Source organism: Sander lucioperca, chromosome 17 (assembly GCF_008315115.2).
Source record: "Sander lucioperca isolate FBNREF2018 chromosome 17, SLUC_FBN_1.2, whole genome shotgun sequence".
NCBI classification, from domain to species: domain Eukaryota; kingdom Metazoa; phylum Chordata; class Actinopteri; order Perciformes; family Percidae; genus Sander; species Sander lucioperca.
In genome coordinates, this window is record NC_050189.1 from 15029126 (window position 1) to 15047490 (window position 18365).

Below are 18365 nucleotides of genomic sequence, written 5' to 3' on the forward strand. Positions count from 1 at the left end.
ATTGATGTTGGAGGTAACCGGATCACCCGGAGTAAAGCCATGCAATCACTGCATGGATTAATGAAGGTTGTAGGAATGGAGGCCACATTAAGAAAGTTTTTTGGCGTGGGAGGGACTTGGAGTAAATCCATGCAATCACTGCATGTATTAATAAAGGTTTTAGGAATATTTGCAAAATTAAGAAAGTGTGTTTGGGGTGGGGGACTCCATGCTACTAAAATATGACACCACAGTATCACATCTGGGAGCTGATGAGTGGTTCTTTCAGGGAGTCCTGTTGTCTGCGGTTGTTCTCTTTCTTCAACCTCATCGCCGTCCACTTCCCTTCCAGAGATTTTTCTTTGTCGGCCTTTTTAGTAACCTTCTGTAGTTCTTTATGAAGGGCTTTATTCAGCCGGTTCAAGGAGTTTTTCTCCACTTTCAGGGAATCGTATGTATTGGCCCAAACGCTCTCACCTCGGAGTGCGTCGCCAAGCTCCTGAACTTTAAGCTGCAGAGCTCTGTTTTCTTGGCTCACAGCTTCGTTCTCTGACTTCAAGTCATTGTTTCTTTCCTCCAGAGTTTCTTCTTTGGAGAACTTTTTCTTTAGCTTCTGTAGTTCTTTCTGCAGAGTGTTGTTGTGGTTCGTGAGAACTTTTTTCTCTGCCTTCAGTGCTTTATAATTCGCCTGAAAGGCATTCAAAACTCTGAGGTTTTCATTAAAATTTTGGATTTCCTCCATGGCTTTGTTGTTCTGGAGCGTCAAGTTGTCTGTCTGTTGTTTCAGAACGTCGTATTTGTACTTCCAGTCTCGTTCATTCAGATGCTTCTTAAAAACATGAGAATGGGTTTTACCCAGGGCTCGGTTTTGTGCCTGCAGAACTTTCTCTTCAGCTTCCAGTTCTACATAATTGTCCTTAAATTTATTTTTAATCCTGAGATGATTGTTTACAACTTGGATTTGGTTAATGTAATCATCGTTGTCTTTCTTCAGAACGTCCATGCGGTCCAATGTTTCCTTGTACATGTCACGCCAGATGTTTAAATTGTCAGATTTATTTTTGAGAGCCTGGAGTTCCTGCAGCAAGGCGTCGTTTTCACAGCTCATGTGTTCATTTAATGCCTTCACTGCCTCTACCTCTTCCTCTTTCTTGGCTTTTGCATCGTTGTAGGATTGCTGATGCCTCTCCTTGAGCTCCAGGACTTGGCTTTGCAGGGCGGCGTTGTGCTGGCTCATTGCCTCTGTCTGCCGTTTTAATGCAGCACACATTATGTCCACACTAGTCTCATTTTGGAGTTCTTTCTGCAGGTAGTGAATCTCACTCTGCAGCTCCTCGTGCTCTTGTCTCACGGCCTCATATTCTTCTTTCACTTCATCAAAGTTGTTGAGCCGGTTTTTGAGATCACTAACTGTTTGTTGCAGAGTTTGACGCTGCAGATCCATCGCCACATTTGAAGCTTTTGTTTCTTTACACAAAGCCTCAATAGTGGTGTAATTTTGGACCTTGTTGCTGAGCTCCCTCACTTCTTTTAAAAGGTAGTCACATTTCTTCTTTGCAGCTTTTTCCTCGGCCTTCCCTGCGGTGAACATTTCCTCCAAATTTTCCCAGCCATTGAACTGTCTCTGGCGCTTGTGAATTTGGTGGCGCAGGCTCTTAAGCTGTTGGGTGATGGCCTGTAGGCTCACACTCATTTCATCCTGGTTGCTAACCATAACTGTCGGTTCCTGGCGGAGGGCCATGGTGTCGTTCTTCAAGGACTCCAGAGGAAGGACCATGTTTTGGTTGCAACTTGTGTTCTGCTCTCTTAAAGCTTATCACTGAAAAATACTTCTCTGTTTAGCACAGAAATACAGAAGCAAGCTGTATTGTCGGTGTTGAAGAGATGCTAATCAACGCAGCACAGTAAAACCGTGATGAGATTCTCAGTACTCAGTGAGAGATCGCCTGTCAATCAACCTTCTAACAGAGAACTTTGATCTTGGTGAAGGTAGAATGGGTCACTTAGAATGTTGACATGAAAGGCACATGTACAGGATGTGACATCACTGCATTCTATTTCTATGATGCAACATATAGGCAGCTGTTGCCTTGGTGACAAGGAACTGAGTTGCATAATGGGTAACATATGTATGTAAACAGCTATTGCCTTGGTAACAGTGAACTGAGTTGCATTATGGGTAACAGGCAAGAAAATAAATGCTTACAATAAAAATAATGTATCTCTGGTTGTGCTGCATCGATTGTTTTTTTTTTTCCTAATGTTATAGGAGTTAAGCCCAGTTCAGACCAAAGATTGGCAACAAATTGAAACTGTTTTAGAACATCGCAGGGAAAAGTTGCAGTGTTCTGAACCGGCCCGTTTCAGCTGGACTCAAACCAGCTGATGGTGTCGCTGAGACTCAGCTGGTCGAGTCTCCAGAGGATGGTTTTAGAACGTAAGGGACGTCACCTGTTTCAACAGCCAAATAGAGAAGTCAGCTGGTAAAGGCAGCTACAAACTATTGAAATAAAATGATCCATAATACAGTTTATATTTATGTTATGAACTGTCAGCTGGTAGAAATGGCAGAGTTTTAGACGGAGGCTATGGACTGCCCACAAGCACGATATATGGTCAAGCGAGTTAGAGAGTGACTGAAGAGAGGGAGCGCCCTGCGAACAAACATGAATTACAGAAATAAACCGTTTGTTTTTACTGATTCATCATTAGAAATGCAACTGTAGCAATCATCTCTCCATCAATAACTTTTATTCACATTCACATTTAGATGCAACAAATGATATATCCAGTAACAAAAAGACCTAAAAGTTGGAGGTTAGACCGGAAGTAAAAAGAGTCGTCGCTATGGAGATGATACATTGTCTCATCACATTGGTGTGAACTGGCAGGTTTCAGAACATTGCGCTTTGCAAGTAGTTGTTTCAACTGGTCTCGTCAAGAATCTTTGGTCTGAACTGGGCTTTATAGGAGTCTGATAACAATGTCAGACTATTTGAAAGAGACCGAATTCTTCCGACCGGTAAAGGGCCTTTTAACTTGATCATTACAATTGATCAAAAATGCATTTTAGTAAACAGGAAGTTTTGGATTTGTTTATAGTATTGACTATGAAAAGAATGTGAAGATACAGTAGCATTATCTGTGTGACCTTTAGTTGATTTTGACAGCCGGACCAATGATGATAGTAATGTAACAGCCCCATTTTTCCAACAACATATACCGTCATCTATCATGTCCCATCATGTTTTGTCGCTCATGATCACAATACTACACATTTGCCATTGTTGGGACCATTTTACTAATTATGGGAACCAAGCTACACAAACCAAACATTTTGATCATGATAAGTGTCTGCTGTTGGGTCATAAAGGCGAGGACACCCCGATACAGCAAGGCCTAGGCTTTCTATGTTGTTTTGGCAGTTCTGTCCAATTCTGTCAAACAAAGAGCGTCACTGCGCTATTCAGGCCAGTGATGAGTAAAATGGGTATACTGTCGGGCAGTCTGGCAAATGTGGAGCCATGCTAAGACACGGCATTACATTTGATCTGTGTGTATGATCTGTGTGTGATGGGATCCTCCAAGCAGCTGCAAACACAGTTGCATTGAGTACATATCACAGTGCAACGCATGCTCATGAATGGGTTGGTGTGATATCATAGGAAAATATTTGCAAACCAATTTGTATGATATCCTATGAAATTAGGCAACAGCGCTCTGAAAAAAGGTGACTGTGAGATTGTATGATATTGTATGAAAACTTGTGCACAACATTTCGCATGATAAACTACAAAATTAGGTGACTGCCGGCTGGCCATGTGACCTTTGTGACGACCGGTCACATGACAGTTAAGTTTAGCGGTCTTCACAGTTAAATTTAGCCGAGAAAAGGTTACAGGGAGACGGGTACCGTTACCATGAGGTGCCGGTCGTTTCAGAGGCCGTTACAGTTAAGTTTAGCCGACGAAAAGTTACCATCATGGGCGACCACAGTGAAGTTTAGACACCTAACCTTCTAGTTAGGTTAGAAAAAAGATTGTTGTTTGGATTAAAACACTGGTCTCCTTATGTAGTACTCCCGGGACACAAACACACGTTTCCTGGATGTTTTTTCCCCGGGAACGCAATCTACGCTCCCCCGCTTGAAAGCACTGTGTTTTATGACCCAACCCCGACCCTGATCCCTACGCAGACCAGAGCGCTCTTATTCAGCAGCAGTCACTGTGGAGCATAGAGCAATAAATACATGGTACACATACGAATTACAGCGCATTACTTTTCGTAACTATATGTACGAAGGGTTCCTGAGAAAAGCCTGCACAGTGAAGATGCTGTAGCTCTGCTGTGATCTATCATGTCTTCAACGTGTACAGCGTGTAGCAGTGTGAATGCTTCAGAGGAGGCTGAGCAGCATCTTTTCACAAGTTTTTGATAGTGAGATATTTCTCATACATATAACTGCATGCAGTTGTGTTCACACCACACTGTCTCTTCCTGTCAAAAAAAGTCAGGTGTTGCTGCTTTCTGAGAGATTCACATTATTCTGCTCTCAGATGAAAACGCAATCAAAAATCTGCATGAACAAGATTATTGTACATTTTTGTACACACAATGACGATGGTACACCAATCAACCAGACTAAAACACTGTACAGTGTAACAGTGTGTTTAAAAATAACAACAGGTGCTTCCTGAGTCTATTTGGTGGCTGAATAAATAGCAGTTGACTCCACTTCTGTCTCTGGTGTCAGCCGGTGGTTTCTTTCTGTTTTTGGGCGAAAGGTCACTGCTGCATAGTTCAGATCATCTGAGCCCAGACTCTGTGAATACAAATATGTTCAGTCACTAATCTCAACATGACATTATAACTGACAACTTGGAAGTGTTTGTGGCACCTGCTGAATTATTTTCAAATGAAATGGAATACACTTCACCTCTGTCTGTTGCAGATTCTGTTCCTCAACGTGAGCTTAGTGACAGAAACAATATGGCCGGTCAATTCACACTCACTGGCATTTGACACTGTATTGCACAATATTGCTGTTGATACATTTTGTTAAGTAGGAAGTTGTTTAAAGAAGTTGTAAAAATACAATACAACTAAGTATAACTCTCATGTTGTCCTCGGGTCAAATCTGACCCGACTTCAACGTTTTCCATATCAGAAATATGGGTTTCTTTCAACCAAATTGCCCAAAAATAAAATGGATGGTTCCATACAACGCTCTTCGCAGGTAAAAAAAATAATCATCCGTTGACTTTTGTGTGTTTTTATTCAATTTCATAGCATTTTTTGTAACTAAACAATTTGGCCTAATTTCATATTAATGAGGTTTATTGACCATGAATTCAAAAAATATGTGTAAAATTAGTGGTAATAACTTGGTGTTAGTGGTGTATATATATATTAGTGGTATTTCAGAAAAGCTCCAAAGAAGTTGAAAAAATACTGACTTATACATTAAAAGCATTAAAAACTAGGAGTGGGGGAGAAAATCGACACAGCATAGTATCGCAATATTTTCCGTGGCAATACTGTATCGATACACAGACGTCAAGTATTGATCTATTATTATATACTGTATGTGTTGGTCAGTTTGTCTGCTTGACAATCCCATTTTGCAGCAATGAAATTTAAGTTAGGTGAACAAACAGAGAAATGTATCTTTTTAGATAAAACAGATGTTGACAAAGTTTCCTTTTGGGAACATCATTTGAAATTAGGATAAATTTGAAGTTGGAAAAAAGGTAATAAATTGCAATATATCGCAGAATATTGCAATATGTTCAAAATCACAATATCATATCGTGACATAAGTATCGTGATGATATTGTATCGTTTTTTTTTTTTTTTCAGTTTTGAATCGGGATGGACAAGAACAAGTTGCACGGTCAGCAGTAAGACAACACAAGGGATAACTACCTTTCTGAAGCTTTTTGATTTTAACAGCCTGACAAATGATGATCATAGTGAGGGAAGCAGTCAGAACGCCCAGGATCACACTCATCAGCTTTGTTATTCCATCAAACACATCTACAAGAAAAAAATAATCATTAACTTAGACTCTGTACATTTAACCTAAATAAATAAATCTATAGGTCCACATTACCTAAATTAAATGCTGATAGTATTCCATCAATCAATCAAAACAGACAGACCAAACACTCTTACCTTGAACGTCTAAATAGGTTGCATCAACAATAACCGGGTTTTTTGTTATGATATATCCACAGAAATACAGCCCAGAGTCGGATGAATTCACTTGTTTGATTTTGAGAAAAACAGCAGACATGTTGGATCTCATTTCAAATTTTCCATTTTGAAATCCATCACAGAGTATAGCAGGCTCAGGAGCCCTGAACATGTAGGAGACACAGCGGGGCTGGGATCTCTTGACCGCTCTGAACCAATATATCTGAGAGGGAGTACTGGAAAAGTTGGAGCACAGCAGAGTGACGTCTTCCCCAGGCTGAACCTCCACAGTCTGAGACTCAGAAACTGAGACAGAGATCCAGCCTGAAACAAACAGAATTATTCATCATTTTGCTGACAGAGCAACAGGAATGCAATCATATATATATATATATACATATATATATATGATTTAATGCAGTCAATGCTGTTGAGTAATTCAATGGCAGTACTTACTGAGGCAGCAGAGAAGTAAAACGGTCATCAAGGTGAAGTTCCTCATTGTGCGAATGATTGTGGCACTGCAATGGTACTTTACATTGAGCTCCACCCCCACCACACACACACACACACACACACACGCACACACACACACACACACACTCTCCCCCACCCATCCATACACATACACACACAAAGCCTTAAGAACGTGTGTGACTTACAACAAACCATGCTGTTTGTCAGTGTTGGGGAGTAACGGAATACATGTACCGGCGTTACGTATTCAGAATACAAATTATGAGTAACTGTATTCCGTTACAGTTACAATTTAAATAGTTAGTATTTAGAATACAGTTACATTGTTGAAATCAATGGATTACATGACAATACTTACACAAGTTTATTCACTCTCTGAATAAATTAAGGCAACTCCATGCATTTCTCAGAAGCCCCAATATGAAAACAAAAAAATTTGCTATTTGCGTGATCAGTCACAATGGAGTCGGAACCGGCACAACAAAGCCAGGGCAGGAATACGTTTTCAAACAGCATTTCACATTAAAGAAAGCGAAGGGAGAACGAAATATAACTGTGCAGTGCAACCTCTGCTTGCCAGCAACCAACCTCCTTTCAGTGTCTAAATTGATCCACCTCCAACCTGAAGAAGCATCTTAAAGTAAGTTTTTTTTTTAATTAGCCAAGGGTAGTCGTCTGCTGTAGTTTTACATGTAAACCTAAGCATTGAGAACTTTGTAAGTGTACAGACAGTTTATTAAAAAGATAGTTTATAAAGACAGTACTGTTCACGTACAGGCGCCATCTTGGGAAAACAGTCATGACCAGTCGAACGCCGTGCAATGTGAGCTGAACTGTCACGTAAAAACAGATATAATTCATGCATTTCCATATAATTACATTTCACAAACGTAATTCCTATCGACCCATTTGGAAACCACGGACCATGGGAGATTTCAAGTGACAGTTCAGCTTACGTTGCACGGCGTTCATCGTTCAACTGGTCGTGACTGTTTTCCCAAGATGGCACCCACATGTATACGTGAACGGTACTGTCTTTATAAACTATCTTTTTAATAAACTGTCTGTACGCTTACAAAGTTCTCAATGCTTCGGTTTACAAGTAGGAACCACCATTATGCTACAGTGGAAGTGTGGTGCTATTTTGAGCCTTGTTAGTGGTATAGAAATAGCGATTTCTTTTTACTTTATCCGTGCCCCGACGACTAGCGTTATTAGCTAATTAGCGGATTGCGCTAAAACTGGTCACATTCGATTAGCATGAAAACATATCCCAGAGAACGGTCGACTCGGTACACATGTGTTATTAACCCCTAGGTTCATTTTGTGCCAGATTTGTCCTTTAAGTTTAGCTATTCCGTCAAGTTTAGCGGTTGTTACAGTAAAGTGTAGCCAACCAAAAGGAACTGTGAGCCGGTGTACTGCTCACTGTGAGGTGGCGGTCGTGACAGTTATGTTTAGCAACAGAAAGGTGACTGTCATGTGACGACATGACAATTACGGTCTTTCCATTCTTTTTAATTTGGTGTAGTGCGTTTAGGCTGTGGCGGGGGTTGCCACACGGGGGACACTTTTAAAACAATGCTGTTTTTTCACTGTTGGATTGAAACTGAGAGCTGCATAGTTCAGAGAATCAGAGCCCAGGTTCTGTAAGAAACATATTAACAGTCAGTTTGTAAGAAAACATAGAATTATAAAATGATGAATTAAACCAAACATGATCAGTCTTTATGTGGTTAAAATGTGATTACCTCGCTGCATTGTGGAGTCTGTCCCTCTTTCTGAGCTAAATGACAGAAACAGAACATCTCTAAATTGTTCTAACACAAAGTTTTGCATTTACAACTAACATAAAAAACAAGTACCTCTGCGAAGTTTGCTGATTTTGACAACCAGACCAATGACGACTGTAACGAGGAAAAGAATCAGACCAAGGAGGATCACACTGGTCAGGCTCGCTATTCCATCAAACACTTCTACAAGAAAGATCATTACACACAAACGTGTGGGTTGAGATCAGTCCATATTTGACAGTAAAAAAAAGTGCACACATAGGCTATCTGTTTCTTCACAATCAAAAAAGACTCATACCTTGAACTTGTAGATATGTTGCAGTGACAATTACTGGCTTTCCATCTGAGTAAAATCCACAGAAATACAGTCCAGAGTCAGATAAATCCACATGGTTGATGTTGAGGAAGAGGGTAGTGGTGTTGGATGTCATGTTAAATTTTCCATTTTGAAATCCATCGTAGAGTGAAGCATTTGCGGTAGAGCTCCACATAGAGGAGATAGGGCTGATGTTGGGTCTGCTGTCCAGTCTGAACCAGAACATGTACGTGATAAAGCTGCTGAAGTTGGAGCACATCAGTGTGACTTGTTCAGCAGGCTGGACCTCCACAGTGTGGAACTCAGAAACACAGACAGAGATCAAACCTGAAACAAACAACATGCTGATTCCTTCACTTCAACTTGTAATTCAACACAATGCACGTACATTGTTATTAAAGGATTGTTTTACGTTTCAGTGTTGCTTTTAAAAAGACGTTAACAATTGTTGTATTCAAAAAAGTGGTGGAGATACTTACAGAGTAAAGCTGTTACCAAGGCGATGTGTACAGGAGACTGCAGCAGACTGAACTGTGCTCCAGTAAGAGTGCTCTCAGCGGGGAAAAAGGCGGGGTTTCTTTTGCCTATCCAGCTGCTCAGACTAACAACAGAGATGCTTTCAGAAAAATGGTAGTCACAGCAACAGCTGTTCTTATTAAAAGCTGATTCATTCATCAGACATTACTATGCAATGGTTGGGTCATTCACATTGTGATGTGAGAAACCCACCGTGTCACGTTATATATCTTTTCACCTCAGTTATGTTCACACCACACTGCGCTGTCTCTTCCTGTCAGACAAGTGATGTGTAGCTCTCTCCCTCCATCTAACTCTGACAGGAGACTCTGGACAGTCTCCTCCTCCATCAAACACCAATCATCTTTTGTTCTCAGATTAAGATCTAACAAACACAAGAAGTCAGAAGGAGACTTTAGCTGGAAAGTAGAACTAGACTTGTAGTAGATATTGCATACTTTGCATAAATATAAAATCTTTATTCCAACAGTGACAGTTCTTTAGTAGCAGGTAAAGCATCAGTTCCACTCTGAGCTGCAGTTCCAGATGTTTCCTGAGTCTATCTGGTGGCAGCATACACCACATCTGGCTCCAGCTGGTTCTCTGATTCAGGCCTTCTGCTGCTTGATTTACACATTTACATTTCTGCAGTAGTGGAGGAAGTATTCAGACCCTTTACTTAAGTAAAAGAACTAAAACCACACTAAAAAATACTCTGTTACAAGTTAAAGTCCTGCATTGAAAATGTTACTTAAGAAAAATCCTCACATTTTAGAAGCTGGAAAACATCCAAACAGTTCTGTCAATCAACTAAGTGTTTAATCTGCTAATCATATTAGGTGTTCTTGTAGGCCTGTATATTGTTGGGTAGTTTAATTTATCATAAAACATTGTATTTTATAAACTACATGTGTTTTGTGTGCAAAAATCTTAATTTGTAAAGTAACTAGTAACTAAAGATGTCAGATTAATGTAGTGGAGTAAAAAGTACAAGATTTCTCTCTGAAATGTAGCGGAGTAGAAGTACAAAGTAGCATGAAAAGAAAAGAGTCAATTAAAGTACAAGTACCTCAACATTTGTACTTAAGTACACTACTTGAGTAAATGTATTAAGTTTAGGGCTGTCAAACGATTACATTTTCTTAATCGCGATTAATCGTTGAATTTCTATAATTAATTGCGATTAATTGCATGTTTTATCACATGATTAAAATTCTATTATTTTGCATTTCAGAACTGTTTTTAAGTACATATAAACAATGGAAAGCCATTCTTACCAGTGTATCTTGATTGGGAATCAAATGAATGCAAAGAAAGTGACTTTATGAACTTGATTTTAAGATTTGTATTTTGTTTATTATATATTTAATCTAGTCACACATTTGAATTTAACAACAACTTTGAATGCACCACGAGACTGTAAATTACCAGTTTCACTGAACGCACCGTCTGTGTTTTTCCGACAACAGCAGCTGCAGATTGTTACATCCCGGTGTTGAAATCCTAGCTGTCAGCATTGTAACCGTGTTTAATCCAGCTACTAGCTAGCGGTAGGCTAATGTTAGCTGCTGTCGAGTATAGTGTTAACTAGCGTCACGTGCAGCGGTGTTTCTGTTGCCTGTAACGTCTGTTTCAGAGCATCAGAGAGAAGTGCAGGCATATCAGTGGCACCAGAATGACGCACCGAAATCCGCGTTGCTATTCCTGCAGCAGCAGGATGTGTTACGAGGAAGTACGGCAAAATAGTAGCCTGTTAAGCACAATGCAAAGCCGAGTGAAGTTAAAATAAATTAATAAATGGCGGCATGCGATTAATACGATTAAAAGAAATTGACGCATTATGCTTGACCCTTAATCGCATCGCGATTAACGCGTTAATGCTGACAACCCTAATTAAGTTACATCCCACCACTGCATTTCTGTTATTGTATTTACAGTGGCGTTTTTATATAAAAAAAAAAATGGTGGGGCACAATTTCAAAAGATGGTCTACATACCAGTAAAACTAGAATAGTCTGTATCTCACTCTGTTAACATTTCAACAAACCGCATGGCTCCACAAAACAGACAGTGTTGTAACGTGAACACATGCTACCAGCGCCAGTTGTTTAGCCGTCAATAGGGAGCGTGTCTATGTTCCCACAGCCCTATGTTCCCACATTTCTAAGATTTTTTTCAAAATTAGGCCCTATGTTTCCACAGCCCTATGTGCTCACATTTCTAAGATTCTTTTCAAAATTAGGCCCTATGTTCACACAGTTCCCACATTTCTAAGATTTTTTTTCTTCAAAATTAGGCCCTATGTTTCCACATTTCCTTTTTCATAAATTTATATCAGATCTTATCCCAATTTGGTAGCCAATTACACCCAACCTATTATCCAGTAGCAATGGACTACAGATGGAATGTAACTCTAACCCTAACATAGGGCCTAATTTTAAGAAAAATCTTAGAAATGTGGGAACATAGGGCCTAATTTTCAGTGAAAAAAAAATTCTTAGAAATGTGGGAACATAGGGCTGTGGGAACATAGGGCTGTGGGAACATAGGGCTGTAGGAACATAGGGCTGTGGGACCATTGGGCTGTGGGACCATTGGGCTGTGGGAACATAGGGCTGTGGGACCATTGCGCTGTGGGACCATTGGGCTGTGGGAACATAGGGCTGACCCTGATGACTGCAAGCCCGGCTACAGGCACCACCAGATGACGGTCCTTTTAGGGGCCATGGTAGTAATGTTAGAGTTTAGCCAGAAAATGTTAACGTCATGCGGCAATGCATACAGATCAATTCTATGACAACAACCGAACATTTCACACTCGTCACCATCTAACGTTGCTACTATCAATCGATCCAACACAACATGATCAACATACGGACCAGCACCACCAAGGCAGGATGATAAAATGTGTTTTCACTCACCAAGGTTGAGGGCAGAGAATTTTGTCTTCATTAATGTCAATTGTCATAACACAAACATATCACAATGCTAATGTAGCATTAAAAGAGTCGGGGTCATGTCAGTTATGACGGTGTCATGTCAGTCTTATGCACACCCCTTAAAATAAAGTGTTAGCCAAGAACAGTGAAAAAAGACCACTGAATGAGAAGGCAGGGCTGTTCTCTAGCTCTGATTAGTTGTTTTATTGATTGATTGCCCTTTGTTCCAATCAGGTGCAGCTCTAATACTTGTTAATTAAGAGTGTGAGGACAGGTAGACTCTTTCTATTTAGTTACTACAGTCATGGGATTATTTTATAACGAGTAATTGAAATGTTTTTTTAAGTAACATGCAGGCTGCTGCATTGAGAGGACTGAGTAGTAGTCTGTCATGTCTTAAACACGTGAAATCTTTCATATGAGGATGTGAGAGTGTCACACTGCTTCAGGCGTCTTTTCACAAGTTTGATAGATGCTCATGTGAAGATAAAGCAGCAGAGTTCAAGTCTGTCCGAAGTGTAAAGATACAGAGACAGATAACTCCCCGTTTGTGACCACAGTTCAAACTGCAACAACGGGCATGTGGGTGTCAAGACATATTTATTTAAAAAAAAACTATACCAATGTTTTTAATACAGAGAGAGAGAGAGATGAGAGACATGAGTGAAAAGCACTTTGAAAAAGATCATGTTTGCTAAATATTGTTAATTAAGAGTGTTAGGACAGGTACAGTAGGCCTATGCAGTTTGCAGGCAGAGAAAAACTTACAGTGGATAGTTTGGCTTTGAGTCTTTAGCCTGATTTTGTTGGTGTGTCTTCCATTGTGTGTGTACAAGAAAAGCATGTAATGAATGGTCTTTCTGTTGTTTGTTAGATATAGCATGTAAGAGAGAAAAATAGTTCAAAAGTAAACTGTCAAACTGGATTGCTGCTGTATCTCTATTTTGTTATTCCCCAAAACTAGTATAGACACACAGCTATTAAGTCAGCAATAACAATGTCTAATGATTAATATGATAAAGCATCAGTTTTACTCTGAACAGCTTTTCTCGTCGCTTCCTGAGTCTATCTAGTAGAAGCATACACAACATTGGGCTCCACTTCTCTTGTTTTTCTTGTTTTTGGACGGAAAGCTACAGCTGCGTAGTTCAGCTCTTCAGAGGTCTGGTTCTGTCAAAGAGAATATTCACACTCACTTATCTTGAAAGAGATAATGACTTGGCGACATCATTTTAAATGATAAAACAAATAAAAGTAAATGATAAAAGTTGATTCACCTCAGGCTGTTGTGGATTCTGTTCTTCATTGGCAGCTGAATGAAAGAGACAAAACGTCCAATCAGGTCACTGACAATCATTATTCATCGCTACATTGCTCTTATTCCAACACGGTATTTTGAATCTATTGATTCGTGTACAAGAACACGTTTATCTCGTTTTTTTCGTGGTGGCCAGCACGAAATGGGAACCATCTATATGGTTGGGTTTAGGAAAAGATGAACGGGGAAAGCAAACGTCACACCCCGGGACATGATCCATGGTCTCTGGGGGACACGCAACGACAACAACAACGGGACGGCAGAGGTTGGGTTTAGGAAAAGAAGAACAGGGAAAGGACGCGTCACACGCCGGGAGATGGCCACCGGGGACGCGTGACAATAACGGGACGGTTGTGATTAGGAAAACAACAACAGGGAAACAAAACGCCACACGCGGGCCACGATCCCCGGTCTCCGGGGTGAAAGTCCTTTGTTGTTTGACCCATCCACCACCCCAACCAACCTCCTTACATGGATTTTCGGCATTTTATACTACTCGCTACCGTAGTCGTGCTGTGATCACGACATATGCTTCCTATTGAAATATATTAGTTTACATTTTAGTGCTGGCCACCACGAAAGAAACGAGAACAACGTGCCCGTATACACGAAATAAAAAGATTAAATAACATGACCATTTCACGAACTGCCGTGAGACTGGGTTTCTTATTCTGATTCAGCAAACATGACATTTTTTATTCTCTCAACATATTTATACAATTTTAGAGAAGTAATGAAATACAAATAGAAAACAAGATAGAAAGAGTAGCTTTCAGGAAGTACCTTTCTGAAGTTTCCTGTTTTTAACAACCAGACCAATGATGATCATTAAGAGGAGAACAGTCAGAGCTCCCAGGATCAAACTCATCAGCTTTGCTGTTCCATCAGACTCTGCTGAAAGAAAGAGAATAGAATTACTCTGTTTTCATTTACTGGCTCAGGAACTGTGAGAACATTAAATCTTTTATGTTGAATCTTACTTTCAGACTTCCTGTCGTCATCATGAGATTCATCGCTGCCTTTTAACAAAATAAAAGATACATTTACTTTTGATTATACTTTGAAATACTGTATCACTCTCTTATTTGGAATCTTTTCAAGTAGTCAGATGTGTTCTTTTTGGGTAATTCATAAATTAGCAAATATAGAAAGATGTTTATGACTGTTTTTCATTTACTGGTTTGAGAACTGTGAGAACATTAACCAAAGTTAGGATAGACACATTGTTTTTATCTTAAAAGGACTAGCAGTCACTCTGCACAACTAAAGAAATGTGAAAGAGAATCTTACTTTCAGACTTCCTGTCAGCGTCATCATGAGAATCATCACTGCCTTTTAACAAAATCAAGATAAGTTCATGTCTGATTTTACCTTGAAAAAATGCATCACTCTATTGTTTTAAAATGATGAAATGTGCTCTTTTTTGCCAATTATGATATTAGCATATATAAAAAGAAGAATACAGAACACAGGATTTTTATAATCTTACCTTTAACATTTAAGTGTATTGCACTGAAATCATAACGTCCTTTGATGTAAAATCCACATAAATACAGTCCAGAGTCAGATACATCCACATGTTTGATTTGGAGAAAGAGAGTGGAGATGTTGGTACTCATGTTGAATCTTCCATTTTGAATTCCATCACTGTAAAAAGGTTTTCCTGTAGAGCCGGTCATCGTGGAGATCCAGCTGGCCTTGGTTCTGTTGAACACTCTCAACCAGAGTGTTAGAGTGTCTCGGATGGACGTGTTAGATGGGTAAGAGCATGTGAGTGTGACTTCTCCACCCGGCCGACCCTCCACAGTCTCAGTGTGAGACTCAGAACCTGAGACAGAGATCCAGCCTGAAACAAACAGCAGAGACTTGTTATAGGAAGGTAAACAGTACCTCTTAATAAATATAATAATAAGCAAATAAGTTTTAATGCTGGAAGTTATCAAGTTGAGAAAAAAGTATTGTCAGTACTTACTGATGCTGCAGAGAATTAGAGCTGTTATCAGGCTCTGTTTCATCGTGGTGCGTATGATCACAGCTCTGTGATGTCTAACTGAGCTCCAGGAAGGCTGCTCTCTACTTCAGAGGTGGAGTCTTTTGTTCTTGCTTATCTAGTTGTTAAAGTTAAAGTTGTCGATGCGCGTGGCCTAGCAAGGTGGAGACAGAGTGGACCACGCAGGCAAAAGAGAGAAAGAGAAAAAGTCGAGACGGAGAGAAAGAGAAAAGCTGGAGCTGAGAGAGAGAGCATTAAAAGAGAGAAAAGCCCTGGAGGTTAAGTGCAGCTAAAAAACTAAAAAAGAAATGGTAGCAGGGCCGACCACAGCATGTCATACTACCCTTCCTGAGCTAACAGAGCTTTATGATGATCAACACAAGTCCAGTCAGGAAATACCACTCCAAAAGTATACACAATCATATATATGAATATTTGTATCTGTAGCCTTAATTATGGAAGTGCAACTGACTCTTTAAACTGGAGAGACTTGGCTGGTTTTTACTATTGTGGCTGCTGTTTGAAGTACTTTTTGTGTGTAGTAATGAAACTAAAATATATGTTACTGGCATAACCTAAACTGATTTTCTCTTTCTTTTTTTCAGCAAAACAGTATATGTGGTATTTTGTCAATATGAATGTGGAGATAGGCCTGGGCTGACGTTAGATTCCCAGCCTGAATGTAGCTGATCAACAAGCTCTATTTGGATGTTTTGTATGGAGAGGGAGGGAGAGATGCTGTGCTGCTGCCAGAAGAACCACTGACTGAGTTTACTCTGAGCAAGAAGTCACTAAAAAGGGTCTGAAAAGTCTCTAACGGAGCATGCCCACTGTACGAGACCAGACCGGCGACAGAAATCACACTCATTCATTGTCTGTGCACAAAGCATGCTGGGATAGCTCGACACGAACAAAGACGGGAAGAACATGCCCCAGAAATGGTAGAACGTGCGACCCATGTACTAAGGCTCAGTCCTTACCACAGCGGCCCAGCTTCGAGTCCGACCAGCGTCCCTTTGCTGTATGTCATCCTCCTCTCTCTACCCCCTTTACTGTCTTCATCTGTCCTATCAATTAAACACCAAATACCCGGTGGGTAAATGAGCAGCAGAGGTGAGCTAACCAGACCTACACTGTACTTGAAACATGTGAGTAGTCGAGTTTGTCACTACCACCTACGACCCACAATGTGTGTGTGTGTGTGTGTGTGTGTGTGTGTGTGTGTGTGTGTGTGTGTGTGTGTGTGTGTGTCCGTGCATTCATGCGTGCATGCACAGAGGTCCAGGCTAAGCTTCTGATATCAATTTTATTTAGCTAGTCTGACTCCGGGGACGGAGGCCCTTCCAGAGCAGGCACAGGTGATTCAGTGGGCGGGCCCCGACCCACAATGCCCTCCCATGCTGCCCGGTGTGCTGGACTAGAACTGCATCTCATGTCCCTTAAATCACATTCCCCAACTCCTTACCGGCAATTTCCACTGGATGCGGAACATCTGCGTCCCTACTCCGTCCCAGTTCCGTCAGTCCGCAGCCCTCCGGAGCAGATACGCAGAGCTTCTATTTTTGCCGGACGCTGGAGAGCTCAGCAGCAATTCAGCACAATTCAGATTGTGCGGGACAGGAAGTAGAGCACAGAAACAAAATAAAACATCCGGTTAATTTTCAAAATAAAATACACCGTGCTCACGGTGGAACATATTTCCCTGCACTACACCTTGAAAACAGAGCACAGAGTTGTTTCCCCTCTACTCCTCTGGATGGAAACAAACTGTTGTTGGTTTTGTGGTTTTGTTTATAGAAACTACATCCTGTTATATCGCGCGAACATACGTGAATTCGCGAGATCTCGTGGTCGGCTGGCCGCAGCCGTTACGCAACAAATCCGGACCTGGTGGGTATTGACAGACAGCGGAGCACGCAGACAGTCCGCATCCTGTGGAAATCCACGGTTAGTCTATATCCACGACGTTCCACTTCCGGGATTGTTCCGTTGCTGTCGGAAATTCCGCCGGATTTCACTCTTTTCAGCCGGATGTCTGGTACCTTCTATTTTGTTTTTGTTGGCATTCTAAACTCTGGTGGATTAATGAGGACTATGGTTAACTGCTCCTCAGATCTCTGCAGGGTAAATCCAGACAGCTAGCTAGACTATCTGTCCAATCTGAGTTTTCTGTTGCACGACTAAAACAGCTTTTTAACGTACACATGTTCCACCAAAACAAGTTCCTTCCGGAGGCTATTTTGCAGAGGCACCGTGGCTCCGTCCGGTGCTTAGCGCTGCCCAAGACAATTGTGATTGGTTTAAAGAAATGCCAATAAACCAGAGGATGTTTTTCTCCCATTCCGGAATGCTGTGTGGACTAGCCAGACCCTCCTCCGCAGCGCTGTGGAGGAAGGACTGGCAATGCGAGACTACCGACTCCTCCCCTTGCCTCCCTTCCTCACATCTTAGTCCCTCCCACCGAGGAGGCACGGGAGAGATGCGAGTATATCATGTGAGGAGAGAGGCAACGAGCAAACGTGCTTTAGAGGGACGAGACGTCCTTTCCTCTGAAGCGTCACATGAATTCGTCAGCTGGGCGGAGTCAGCAACTCCTTCAGCTGCACGGCTTCCGGGAAGGCTGCTCTCGTGTTTCCTCAGTTATAGCTCCTCGATGATCCCTCCTCGATGATCCCTCCTCCGTCGTCGGGGCAGAAATAAGAGCCATGAGACGGCCTTCACCAAGGAGGGACAGAACAACTTCTGGTTCAGCCGAGGACCGAGGAGCTATCAAATAAGGGACATGGGATGTACCTCTAGTGTTGTCATCTGCTACAATGTGTGCTCTGGCTGCTTGTTGAAC

General features: G+C 41.1%; 3 protein-coding genes across 7 annotated transcripts; all 3 read right to left on the minus strand.

Moving 5' to 3' along the window:
- Positions 1-4557: 4557 nt before the first annotated feature.
- Positions 4558-6747, minus strand: LOC116042351 (immunoglobulin superfamily member 6-like). The gene is made up of 5 exons (XM_031288510.1): positions 6631-6747; positions 6154-6498; positions 5905-6015; positions 4916-4950; positions 4558-4801 (listed from the first exon to the last, which is right to left on the minus strand). Exons 1-5 carry the CDS (start codon positions 6674-6676, stop codon positions 4679-4681), a joined length of 660 nt encoding a protein of 219 aa, XP_031144370.1. The 5' UTR covers positions 6677-6747; the 3' UTR covers positions 4558-4678.
- Positions 6748-8187: 1440 nt separating this feature from the next.
- Positions 8188-9683, minus strand: LOC116042299. Its single transcript, XM_031288433.2, has 5 exons — positions 9240-9683; positions 8743-9087; positions 8517-8627; positions 8403-8437; positions 8188-8298 (listed from the first exon to the last, which is right to left on the minus strand). Exons 1-5 carry the CDS (start codon positions 9433-9435, stop codon positions 8188-8190), a joined length of 798 nt encoding a protein of 265 aa, XP_031144293.1. The 5' UTR covers positions 9436-9683.
- A 3144-nt stretch (positions 9684-12827) lies between these two features.
- Positions 12828-15676, minus strand: LOC116042300. 5 transcript variants are annotated; one of them, XM_035994190.1, is made up of 7 exons: positions 15506-15676; positions 15023-15379; positions 14824-14865; positions 14514-14552; positions 14317-14424; positions 13493-13527; positions 12828-13385 (listed from the first exon to the last, which is right to left on the minus strand). In XM_035994190.1, exons 1-7 carry the CDS (start codon positions 15546-15548, stop codon positions 13281-13283), a joined length of 729 nt encoding a protein of 242 aa, XP_035850083.1. In that variant the 5' UTR covers positions 15549-15676; the 3' UTR covers positions 12828-13280. The 5 variants fall into 5 exon arrangements, with proteins under 5 accessions (XP_035850083.1, XP_031144295.1, XP_035850085.1 ...); XM_031288435.2 differs by having other exon boundaries at positions 14317-14427; XM_035994192.1 differs by lacking the exon at positions 14514-14552.
- Positions 15677-18365: the final 2689 nt, after the last annotated feature.

Excerpts from the sequence above, each read along its gene's own strand:
- LOC116042351 (XM_031288510.1), bottom strand. The coding sequence starts at position 6,676 with ATGAGGAACTTCACCTTGATGACCGTTTTACTTCTCTGCTGCCTCA. Across the intron at positions 4,951-5,904 it reads AATCAAAAAGCTTCAGAAAG|CTCACGTTGAGGAACAGAAT; the intron begins GTAGTTATCCCT and ends TCTGTCACTAAG. Across the intron at positions 4,802-4,915 it reads AGAATCTGCAACAGACAGAG|AGTCTGGGCTCAGATGATCT; the intron begins GTGAAGTGTATT and ends TTGTATTCACAG.
- LOC116042299 (XM_031288433.2), bottom strand. The coding sequence starts at position 9,435 with ATGAATGAATCAGCTTTTAATAAGAACAGCTGTTGCTGTGACTACCAT. Across the intron at positions 9,088-9,239 it reads CTTGGTAACAGCTTTACTCT|GTTTGATCTCTGTCTGTGTT; the intron begins GTAAGTATCTCC and ends TGTTTGTTTCAG. Across the intron at positions 8,438-8,516 it reads AATCAGCAAACTTCGCAGAG|CTCAGAAAGAGGGACAGACT; the intron begins GTACTTGTTTTT and ends TCTGTCATTTAG.
- LOC116042300 (XM_031288435.2), bottom strand. The coding sequence starts at position 15,548 with ATGAAACAGAGCCTGATAACAGCTCTAATTCTCTGCAGCATCA. Across the intron at positions 14,553-14,823 it reads CGCTGACAGGAAGTCTGAAA|GCAGCGATGAATCTCATGAT; the intron begins GTAAGATTCTCT and ends TTTTGTTAAAAG. Across the intron at positions 14,428-14,513 it reads TGACGACAGGAAGTCTGAAA|CAGAGTCTGATGGAACAGCA; the intron begins GTAAGATTCAAC and ends TCTTTCTTTCAG.